The 12,426-nt window shown below is 39.9% G+C and overlaps 1 protein-coding gene across 6 annotated transcripts in view; it reads left to right on the top strand.

Annotated features, from left to right (window-relative positions):
* The window catches only part of phf14 (PHD finger protein 14), a 142,307-nt gene that overhangs the window by 75,548 nt on the left and 54,333 nt on the right, over window positions 1-12,426 (top strand). The window contains exon 17 of one of the 6 annotated variants that reach the window (XM_040002625.1): window positions 1,113-1,146. The exons of 4 other annotated variants lie outside the window; for them this stretch is intronic. In XM_040002625.1, coding sequence (XP_039858559.1) covers window positions 1,113-1,146 — 34 coding nt within the window. Of the gene's footprint in view, window positions 1-1,112; window positions 7,830-12,426 lie in introns of those variants that run through there. One more of the 6 variants, XM_040002623.1, reaches the window with a different exon arrangement.

The raw sequence follows: 12,426 nt of genomic DNA, 5'->3' as shown, positions 1-12,426 counted from the left end.
CTTTCACAAAGAATATGAATTTTTTGCTAAATGAAGTTTGTATTCTGAAGTGCTTTGAGTGGTCAGTAAGACTAGAAAAGTGCTATATAAATCGCATTACATTTCATAATCAGTGCAAAACCTGGACCACATATTTCTCGGATACTGTGTTAACTCATTCACTGCCATTGACGTCTATAGCCGTCAATTGCAGTGAATGAGTCAATGGGTTTAACTCATTCACTGCCAATGGCTGGCAGTGAATGAGTTAATATCATTAGTTTCACATCGAGCCATATTGTTTATCAGACACCACTAGAACAAACTGGCTGAATCAAAACATTTCATTCATAGGACCTATGTTCCTTCCTCCCTCCCTCCATGCACGTCTCTGTGTTTGAGTGAATGTATGTATAAAAAAACTTCAAACTCGGGTCATCTACCAGAGGTTTGGAAGCTTGAGGGTCCTACACAGTATGTTACCTGTTCTTAGACTGTGCTCTTCTGGACAGATGTCTCAGAATCACTCGCCCAGCTTGGCTCACTGCCCTGCATGCTCCAATTACCACAGGGACCACTGTTACCTTTACCTTCCACATCTTCTGGAGCTCCTCTCTTAGCGCTTGGTATTTCTTGAGATTCTTGTTTTTCTTCTTTATGTTTCCATCACTTGGTATGGCTAAATCTATCACTACGGGCTTATGCTTGTCTGCCACTACTGTGTCCAGTTCGTTAGCCATCACCAGTTTGTTCTTGTGTATCTGGAAGTCCCACAGGATCTTAGCTTGGTCATTCTCAACCACCATTTTGACTTCCTAATTTTAGGGCCATACTCGATACAGATGTTCCTGTATACTATGCCAGCTGCTTGGTTATGAGGTTCTATATATGTATGTCCTGCCTGCTAGCATCTTGTATCCAGCTGTTGTATGCTGGACTGTCTCAGGGGGCATCTTTGCATCATAAACAACCAGGGTCTTGCCTGGTGTGGTAAACCCCACACCAGGCAAGACCCTGGTTGTTTCTTAGCTGTCATGATTAGTTTCTCTGTGCTGTCCTACCAATAGCTTTATCCAGCCATTGGTAGGATTTCTCAGTATCAGCCACTTGTTCTTTCTCCTCTTCTTTCTCAGGTTTCTGCTGCCTGAGGTATCCACTAACCATGTGGTGAGTTGTGGCCATCTTTTTAATATACTCATACTTTGTTGTCCTCAGTCTTCTTTCTTTGGCTTAGCATGCAGTCTGAGGATGCAAGTCCAAAGACATGCAGTTAGTAAGGGAATTGCTTGTAGGCGGGAATGTGAGTGCAAATGATTGTCTGTTTCCATGTGTTAGCCCTGCGACAGACTGGCGATACATGTATATATGCGTATGTATGTGTGTATGTATGTGTGTGTGTGTGTATATCCCCATACCATTGTTAATAAGAAAGAGATTAGCTATAGAGACCAACACCATAGCAGGCTCCAGTGTTCAGCATTCAGTTTGAAGGAGTTATTCTGCACAGTATCTTCGACTAGGTCGTGTATCTCTCTTGGACTGAAGGAAAAATTTTTAAAAAGATGCATCTAGGGATCTTATGTGTCACTTTTAAATGCAAGGCAAGCTGGGTTAGTTTCAACTGGTAAAAAAAATCCTATCTCTTGAGATTTAGCTCAATTTGTAATGCTGCCATCCTGAATATAAATAAAGAATCAAATTTAGTAGCAGACATTAACAAGATGCACTGTTTCTGCAGGAGGCCGGGCAGCCTTTGGAGTTCAAACAATATTTGGAAAAGATGTAAGAGGGAAATTTTGGGTTTGAACAGGGTGGCAGCATTAATTTAGGCATCTCCTTCAGGTGAAACCAACTCACCATGGTGAGCTTTAGATGTCCCCATCCATCATCATCAAGTAAAGAGTGTTTTATGGCAGAACAGCAGCCAGCAAATAAGACATGATCTTGGCCACAGCTGACTCATGGTTAGGGGATGAGCACGAGGGGTAGAGGAATACAGAGAAAGAAAAGCTAGCACAGAGATTCAAGAAAGGAGTAACCTTTGCGATCATGGGTGCATTCCCATTACTGCTCTGACATTAGATTCAGGAAGATGATTTAATGGTGGCAGTTTGTTTTTGCTGACTTCACCCTTTTCCCCCACATTTAAAACAGAAAACACCAGAGGACTGGGGCTGTGTGGGAGGTGTGGCCAAGGAGCTAAAATCTATTAGTCTCTTCCCCATCTGTTAGTCCTGTGACTTTGCCACTGTGTGGGTCTGTTGAATGCTCCCCAGAGTTGTCGTGGTTTCCTTCTACTCCATAACTGGTTTGTTCTTGATATCCAGTCAACTTCAGTGTTTGCCTTTTGCCCATTTAATCATTACATCTTGAACCCCAAGGCCATATCAAAACGTTATATCTTAACTGATTCCTTCACCTCAGATTGGTTTGATGGATTTACAGTGTGCTACAAGGTCTTTGTATTTCTAGACGATTGTCTGTAGCAAATTTCAGACACGAGGACAACATATCTAATGTGAATTCAGTTCTGTTGTCGATTGATACACAGTTTAATGGGGCCCCCTGCTGCAAAATACGAAAATGTTCAGTCAAAAACAAAACACTAGGTGAGGGTTGTATAGATCACTCCTGTTCCTCTCTTCCTATCTCTTCTGTCCCAGCAGTGAATAAGCTGTGGTCAGATAAGCTAATAAAGGGACCTGATCTGACTTAACTTTTCTATAGGTGCAACTTCAGCAGTCCATTCATTATTTCCTATCTTGTAAAACAGTAGCTGTTTTGTAACGTTGCATAGACCAAATAGTAGATCAAAAAGTAAAAGGCTTTCTAAGTTCAATAATCAACTGTTCTTTGGAAAGACAGTTGCACACTTTGTTATGGAGAAGAGTTAATGGCTGAGTGCTTTGTGTCATATTGATTCCTGTCACATGGACTTTTCCAAGGTAATTGTGTTGCCCGGTTCTGACAAATTCACTTACTTGTTTCAGCCATTTGAGCTCGGGCTCAGACACAAACACACTGTTGCAAAGATTTGAAGTTTTTGAGGTTACAAAACCACTTTCAATACATGATTTCATGGTATTCAGCAGTTGCATAGAAACAAGTATCAATAACATGGCCGATTATATGTTTTATCGTCACATTTGCTGTTCTAAGTGATTGATTTCTATCATTTTAACTTTTCTCATTATTTTATTTAATATTTGGGGGAGTTTAACCGTAGTGATGCTGAATTCAAGACAAAACACTCCTGTGCTCACTTTATTAAACAGAATTCATAGTAGCGTGTTTGTGGCCATTTTCCTAGGTATTCGGCCACACAGAGTGAATGCAGTCCTCTAAAAAAAAATGAATGCGCTTAGCCTCACAGGGAGACCTGAAAGGCAGCAACAGCAGAGTTCAAGTTTTAATTTTCATTAACACACATATTCACTGTAAAAGGGTTGTGTATCAGAAACAGCCTAACTGCAGCTATAAATGGTCCTGTTGGTCAAAAGTATCTCTTTCACCCGTAGTCTCATTTGACCATATGTTACGCTAAATTCAGTACCAAAAATGGGATCAGGCTTAAGACTGGATTATACTTGAAATAAATATACTTCATAATATAAATATTTGCTGTGTGTTGGTGAAGGTTTGAAGAGAAAAGGGACAAGATAACTTTGGTCAGTACTTTGAAACAAATAAAAAAAAAAAGTGCTTTCTGTACACTTTACTTAAATTACCCCATTATGATACACACAAAACATTTATGAGCACACATCATATTTAAAAGAACAAAAAACAAAAACACAATGTATAAGCTATATAGTAAAACATATTGTCCTTTTTAGAGTGAGTGTTAATGGAAAGATAATAGTTTGATATCCAAACACAAACCTTATGAAGTGGGCTTTTTATTACATTGCCAGTTATGGTCAGTTAGCTGAATCAACCTGCTGTCGGCCAATCTAAGATTTTTGTCATAGCTTTTGCTTGGTCTGTTGTGAACAGTATCTTATTGTGGCTAATGTTAGTAAAGTCTGTGTAGAAAATACATGTATAACATTTTAATGTTTACTTTTAGATCATGATTATCAAATTTTGGCCACTGACCAGAACGGTTCAGGCATATAGTGTATATAAAACACATCACATATTGCTTTTAAGCTTTAAACGTCAGCGTTTTGGCTGAAATGTAGTGGGTTGTTTTTTTTTAACCAGAATTGACTATGTTTGGATGAGAGTTTGTCAATGAACCTAGCTAGGTTGCTTAGCAAGAATTTTCTGTAAAATATTTTGCTAATTATAACTAAGTAATAAACTTATAAAATTGAACCACAGGTTTCTTGGATGGGATGAACTCATCATTAAACTTGATGTAATGTTTTGTCGTCTATTTCCTGATCAGCATGATTCAATTTAGTTCTAATGACAAATCGGTGAATATTTCTGCAGGCGATATGATTTGATATGATACGGGAGCAGTGACACTTCTCTTTAAGAGATCTAGTCAGGACTGTGAGAGTGATTTTGAAGATGTGGACGAGATCAAATGTAACCAACTTGGATTTTGTGGGCCATCAGCCCCGCCTGGTGAGAACCTGTCTCTGGGGACTGATATGAGAACTTCAGAAAAAGATTAAACACCAGATCAAAGTGGACATGAATCGCCAACTGAGAGCAAGACATGTAGCAGACAAAAGCAATCAGTCATGTCCCGTCCATCACCTCACCTCCAATAAGATTACATCAATCAATAATCTCTTATATGACTGATTGGATTTTGTCTGCTTAGTACAAGTACAAGGGAGGAGGGGGGGAACTACTCAATTTTCCCAATGATTAAAGCTGGGCCAAATTGCTTTGATAACATCAAAGACCTTGCTGTAGCTCTGTGTGTAAGGGTAATGTTGGCAGGAGATAAAGGCTGATGCTTACAGGTGACTGGGAAGCAACTGAAAACGACATTCACTATGTGGATCAAACAACAGGGCCACAAACTGACCATTGTACAGCTGAAACCACAGAATGCAGGGGAAGTGTCTATGATCGTGCACTCAGGTTTCTGGGCAAATGTTTTAATGACTGACCAATTAAATGTAGTTTTGGGTTGAAGGGCAAACAACAACTAACCATTAAGCCACATCCATCAGCGTGAATATATTTTAAACAAGATTGTATGTCTGCAGGTGCACATCTTGCAACAAACTGATGTGTTCTCATAAACTTAGGATTAATCCAATTAAAATTGCATGGGAGGGGGCACCGGTTTGTGGAAGCCAATGTTGCCCTGCCATCTTCAGTACAGTGGTTCTGCCTAATTACATTTTGCATGTGTGGGTGGTCTCTAGCCACATGCATACATAGAACTACTTCAAAGACAGTTTCACTAACACCATCTAATAGCAACAAAAATAGCAGCGCTCATGCCAAATGAGTTCAGGATATCCTCAACAACCTGCTTCAGTATTGTTGTTATTGGATAGAAGTGAGCTTCACTGACTCATTCACTCGTATTGGACTCCCTTCACAAAGTTTTACAGCTTCCTCCAAAGTGAATATGGGGACACATTTTGACAGCGGAGGTAAATAGCGGATTGACAGCCCATACTCACTGCAGATAAACAGCGACCAGAGATGTTTGTCCCACAGCAGCCACTGCAGCAATTGGGAGGGGAAAGAAAACAGAATTCAGTTGACTGCAATCGACTGATATCTCGTGGTGAGATTTTACATAGTGTACCTTTATGAACTTAGCCTTCTCCATACCAGCACCTTGAATAAATATCACAGACACTTTTTTTTAAAATAATATTTGAATATTTGATATCAGTACATGAGCTAATACATTTCTGTAAGTAGACATTCCCAGTGAACTGCTAATACTGACTAATACACAGGTACTTAACAATTCAACACAAAGTAGTTAGTAGTTAGTTCCATTCACTGCTGTGAATGACACTCATTAAAAGCATATTAAAGACCACAAATGGATTTAAGTAAAAGTATGTGAATATGCTACATGACCAAAGGACATTTCAGATGTCTGAAATGATGTGGCTATTATAAGTATACAACTTTTTTGTTTTGTTTTTTTGTTAATGGCTTGGCGCACATAACAGAATTAGCATGTATTTTGTTCCTTGTTGACTTTGAATGGAGCCATTTAAGAATCCACAATGTCATACAACTGCGTGTATGTTCAGTACTGTGAGGGAAGACCAAGCATTTTATCCAGTTTGACTGTTTGTTTTTTTACATGCAGTTTTTATCATGGTGACTCCTGAAATTGAAAATTAAATTATGCCTGTAGGTGTTTCCAAGATTAATGCTGAGTGGCAAAACTTTGATATTTGAAATGAAAATGTTAATTAGGGAAACCTATCTTATACAGACATGCTTGTAAAAGTGACATAACCAAAATAATGTATTGATATTAGGCAAGTAGGAAATGCAGTTGGTTTGTGAAATTGTAACTTACATTCCCCTACCACACATTTCCAAGTAATCGTCACACTTGTTGAAGGTTGCTTTTAATAGGTAACTAACATGAAAGAGACACTTTGTTTCCAGGTAAGAAGCTGCAACATTAAGCACAATATTTACACTCTTGCCTTCAAACAAAGAAGGATGTTAGAGGCGTGAAGCAGGATTAATTCTAGCATTATAATTTAGTCCCGGTATGCTAATATGTTAAACATTAGTCAGTATTACCTTATTATGAGGTTAATAACACAAGTCAGTATGTGAAAATTGTAATGCACAGATTCTTTGGCTGTAGCTCAGGATGTAGAGCAGGTCATCTACAAATCAAAAGGTTGGTGATGGCTCCTATCAAATATCTTTGGGCAAGATACTAACCCCAAGCTGCTCTCTGATGCGTTCATTGGAGTATGAATGTGTGTGAATGATACATAGATGGCACTTGCTTAGAAAAAAAGCATAGAAAAATGTGCTTCTGTGAATGGGTAAATGAGGCAAGTTGTATAAAGCACTTTGAGTGCTCATGAGGAGTAGAAAAGTGGTATATAAGACCAGTCCATTTACCATTCAGTCCATGTTAGGTCATCATATTTCCACCAATATAATACTGATTGGTTTTTCCTCATAGACATGTATTTGTTTCACATTATTACCCCCAGTTTCTGGCCTGTTTAGTATCTGTTTAAATAAATTTCAATCTAATATTACTGTAGCTATAACTTTCAATTCAATTCAATTTTATTTATATAGCACCAAATCCCAACAACAGTTAGGTTGTTAGGTTAAGTTAAAGACCCCACAATAATACAGAGAAAATGGAGAAAACCCCAATAATCATATGGTCCCATAGTAAATGCTTTGGTGACAGTGGGAAGGAAAAACTCCTTTTAACAGGAAGGAACCTCCAGCAGAACCAGGCTCAGGGAGGGATGGCTATGTGTCGAGACCGGTTGAGAATTGGGGGAGGAAGACAGGATAAAGACACACTGTGGAAGAAAGCCAGATTAATAATAATAACTAATACATGCAGAGTGATGTGTTAACACAAGACCTTGTATGTGATGAAAAGGATTTGAAATTCAACTCTGACTCCGTGTTAAATACGAATAATGTAGAGAAACCGGTAAAGACGAAATCTGCTCTCGCTTTCTAGTCCCTGTCAATATTCTTGCAGCAGCATTTTAGATCAGCTGAAGGCTTTTCATGTAGTTTTTAGGACATCCTGATAATAATGAATTACAGTATTCCAGCCTAGAAGTAATGAATGAATGAAAATGAACGTTTCAGCGTCAGTGAGACAGGACATTTCTAATTTTAGAGATCTTGCACAAATGGAAGAAAACAGTTGTTCATATTTGTTTAATACACACATTGTCCTGGTCTCAAACAACTCCTAGATTCCTCACAGTGTTACTGGCGGCCACCTGGGAGGTAATGCTATCGAGGGAAACCATCTGATTAGATATAGTATTACTCAGATTTTTAGGGCTGAGTACAACAACTTCATTTTTATCTGAATTTTGAAACAGATATTTAGACATCTTTATGTTTTTAAGACATTCTCGCAGTATAACTAATTGGTGTGTGTCATCTGACTCCATGAATAGATAAAGTTGGGTGTCATCTGCAGCGAAAATGTATGCTGTGCACTCTAATGATGCTGCCTGTAGGAAGCATGTATCATGTAAACAGAATTGGTCCCGGCACAGAACCCTGTGGAACTCCTTAATTAACCTTAGTGTAGTGAAAGTAGTGTAGTAGCTGTAATGTCAACAGCATGCTCTAATAGCTGTACCAAAATATTATGGTCAACAGTATTGAACACTGGACAAGCACAGAGATGAGTCCACTGTCAGAGTCTGAAGAAGATCAATTGTAACCTTCTCTAAAGCTATTCCTATGCTCTGATGAGCTCTGAAAGCTGACTGAAACTGCAATAAACCATTCCTCTGCAGATGATCAGGCAGCTGTTTTACAGCTACTCTTTCAAGATTTTTTTAGATAAAAGGAAGCTTGGAGATTGGCCTATAATTAGCAAGACAGCTGGGTCAAGTGATGGCTTTTTAAGTAACGGTTTAACTACTGCCAGCTTGAGGGCCTGTGGTACAAAGCTGATTAATAGAGATAGGTTGATCATATTCATGAGCAGTCTTGTAGAAATGGTGTCTAAAAGACAAGTTGATAGTTTGGAAGTAGTGATTACTGAAGTTAACTCATAAAAATCAAGACCTTGTTACTCCACTATTACCACATTATTACCGAGCTGGAATAGAAAGTGATTTTGGTCTATACTGACATGATAGCATCAAAAAATTACTGCAGATTTATCAGTGACAAAGCCATGATGCAAATCTACTATTCCTGTAAATCCTTGTGTTATTGTTGCCTTCCTATCAGCTCACTGCAATCTAGCCCTTCTCCTTTGATCACTGGCATCTGTTTGAACTTCATAAGGCTGCCTTGTTCTGTGCTCTTGGTTGTTTATTGAAATTCCAAATGGCCAAGGGGAAGAAGCAGTTTGTGAGTCTGGAGGTGTGGGACCTGATTGAGGCGCTGACCAGAAAGCAGCAGGTCAAATGGGTGGTGAGCAGTGTGCATGGGGGTCACCTGTGATGGCTCTGGCTTTGCTGAGGATCTGGTGATGGCCTGCAGTGGTGGCAGAGGGCAGGTAATGATGTTGTGGGCAGTGCTAGTTACCCTCTGCACAGCACTGAGGAGCTGAAGGACAGCAGGTTAATCTTTCTCAGGACATGCAGGAAGTGCAGGTTATTTTCTGAGCACCAGTGGGACAAGTTCTCTACCTCCGTCCTGTACACTGTCTCACCTCCATTAGAGATGAGCCCAACTACAATGGTATCATCAGCATACCACCGCATGCCACCTGGGTTGGCTGGAAGACTGTTTACTTAGCCTAGCAGGGTGAAGGACACTGTCTAAGCTGAACTCTGGACACACACATACACTGATACACACTGATCCCCCCTCCCTTTCCAAACGCCTTCGATGTCTGTCCCCTCCCGGGGAAGATGGCGGTCGACTGGACCAGCGCAGACATGCTGCAGGACTGGATGCGCTGTCTACACCGGCTCTCTCTTACCCTTTACCCGCCCCTGTTGCTTGTCTTGTGTTTCTATGGTGTATTGATAGTCATGTGCTTTTTGTGCTGAGGTGTTTTTTCTGTTATCAAACTGTTCTCCCAGTAGGAGCTCAGTCTGAGTGGAGTTTTTTTTCTCCTCTTCTCACCTCATGTTATGTATTTCCGTTGTTTTTTTCCTATCAGCCTACCTCTCTGACTTGTCTTCCCAATGTGTTGTTCGTGTAAGTCTGGTCAGAAGGTTCCTTTGTAAGTGAGCATGCGCCATTAGCGTGCTGCCTGCTGTAACCCTAATTTCCTTCGGGATTAATAAAGTATTCTGATTCTGATTCTGATTGACAATCACGCTGGCTGGGTTGGTGTGCAGTCATAGGTTTACAGAACATACAGTAGGGGGCTGAGAATGCAGTACTGCTGGGATCCGGTGCGAAGTGACAGTGGAGGCAGCCAACTTGGACGAATCTTTGATCCAGGAGCAGGTGGCAAGGGGAATATGAATGTGGTCCAGTTTGGTGTTGAGAATGTCTGGGTTTATGGTGCTGAATGCTGAGCTGCAGTCCACAAAGAACATCCTCACATAGCTCTTCTTGTTCTCCAGGTGTCTCAGTGCTCTATGAAGGGTGACGGCATCCTCCGCAGACCAATTTGCTCTGTAAGCAAACTGTTGGAGGTCGTGGGAGGGGGGGTAGACAGTCTCTGATGTGCTGAGACACTATCTGCTCGATAGCTGCAGCTACTGCTGTAGGTTCCTATGTTTTTGACTGTTAGATCTGTTAGTTTGTGTTAAACTGACATTTTTATAGTTAATTACATTACACTACATGAAAAGTGTCATTTGGATGTGCTTCCTCTGCATAGGATTCCTCATATTGAAATAATTAACATCGGTCCCAATGTTGTGCTCTTAGAGATGTAGACTGTGCTTGTGTTGCTCAACGTTTAGTGTAAACTTCTGAAATTACCCGAATATAGAGCTTTCTTTTGCTGAAAAGTTTAATGAAGCTTATTTTGCTATCCATAGAGAAATGGAAATTAAAAACTGCTGCACTGTCACACTTACAGAAAGGGGAAAAAAAGTATATCAGTAAGCGGTGCTTTAATTCAGAGATCTTCCACATAATACACAACAAATATTACAAAAAGTGCACTCAAGTAGAGTAATTAGCGAAGCATCTGTGCAGTCGTCGCAGGCTTGCTAAAGAGCCCTCCTGTGAATTTGAAAGGCCTTCAAGGGTCTCCAGCAGCGAAACTGAAGAATTTTCCCGTTCCTTTTTTTCCTTAGTTGGAGATTCATGTGAAATCAATTGGCAGTTTGTGTGCAACAATAGGAATGTGCTCATTAGTGGAGCCCACACACTTTGGTCATTTGTCTTCTGTTCACTAGGGGGCTGGAGGGTACTTTAAATTCTCATTGTTTCCCTAGCAGATAGGCCAGCTCAGCTCATCGCACAGACTGTGTGTGTGTGTGTGTGTGTGTGTGTGTGTGTGTGAGAATGTGAGAGACAGAGAGATCCACCTGCTTTGGCATATTTGTGCTAATGTGCAGCAGTTGTTATCTTATGTCTCTACAAATCAAAAGATTCCAATTATCTGTGACAATGAAATTTCTGCTATGGTTTTAGTCAATCTAAATGGGCTAATGTTTAAATACCACAGTGTGTATTGCACCTGTTTCGTGGGTTTTCTAGTCTTGTGCAAGAGGGCAACATTCCATAAATTTAAATGCTTATTAAAGTTTGGTAAGTCTCTCCGTAATCCAACATAGCTGCTATTACAACTCAATCATCTCAATCATCCAGGAAGGGAAATCCCAAAAGGTTGATTCTGTTCATCTGGGGGTAGAGTTTTCAATGTCCCACTGAAAACGCTACGTCCAGATGAATATCGTCCAAAACCCAAGACTCCTTCTGATGCCTCTTACATGTCAAACTTGGTACTGGTACACAGTAACACCAGAACTCTCTATGAGATAGGCATATCATTGTCAAAGTCTATAAGAGATGCCTATTAATGTAAATACAGAGGGTTTACAAGGTGCATACCACTGGTTACACTCAAAAACAGGAAATCTAGATTCGATTTTGCCAGAAAACCTGAAAGAGCCTGCACAGTTGTGGAAAAAACTGATCTCTAAGACATTATCGTTTAGTAAATCTGATTGCTCTAGGGTTGCACCTAAAACTGTCAACATTTTCCTAAGATTTTTAGGATCAAGTAGAATAATCTGTTTTGTCTGAATTTAGAAAATATTGACAGGTGTCCCAGCCCTGTAGGTAAATCAGGTAGCAAAATGAAATGTCAGCTCCACTACCAGCAACAGGCTGAGATATCTATCATCTTGTATTCCTCTAATAAGTCATTAACCTTTTTTCCCCCCCTTGTGGACACATGAGTGTGGTCCTCCCCAACATCCCAGGCACCAACACCCCCAACAACCATATATAAAAAAAGGTATTTAAACATTAGGCACTTTAGTTTTACTAAAACCATAGCAGAAATTTAATTGTCACAGATAATTGGCATCTTTTGATTTGTAAGGTGATGAATAATAAGAGTTTCAGTCAGGTTTCAGAACTCATCTCTGTACAGAAACGGTGTTAGTGAAAGTTACTAATGACCTTTGTATAGCCTGTGACAGTGGACTCATCACTGTGCTTGTCCTGCTAGATACTATTTTGTTAGATACCGCTAGATGTCATGGCTTGCGGGGACAGACCGTGTGTGAGTGAGTGAGGAGATAAAACTGAGTTTAAACGAATAATGAACCTTTATTATGGCTGATGTCATTGAGTCCAAACAAGGCACAAAACACAGTGGCGAAACAGAACTAGAACTAAACTGGGAAACTAATACTGAGATACAACTATGAAAACTCAGAAGACTAT

This window comes from Simochromis diagramma, unplaced genomic scaffold (genome assembly GCF_900408965.1).
Source record: "Simochromis diagramma unplaced genomic scaffold, fSimDia1.1 OVJJ01000449.1, whole genome shotgun sequence".
Lineage (NCBI taxonomy): Eukaryota > Metazoa > Chordata > Actinopteri > Cichliformes > Cichlidae > Simochromis > Simochromis diagramma.
The sequence above is the reverse complement of the archived record's forward strand: the minus strand, read 5'-3'. Positions and strand labels throughout refer to the sequence as shown.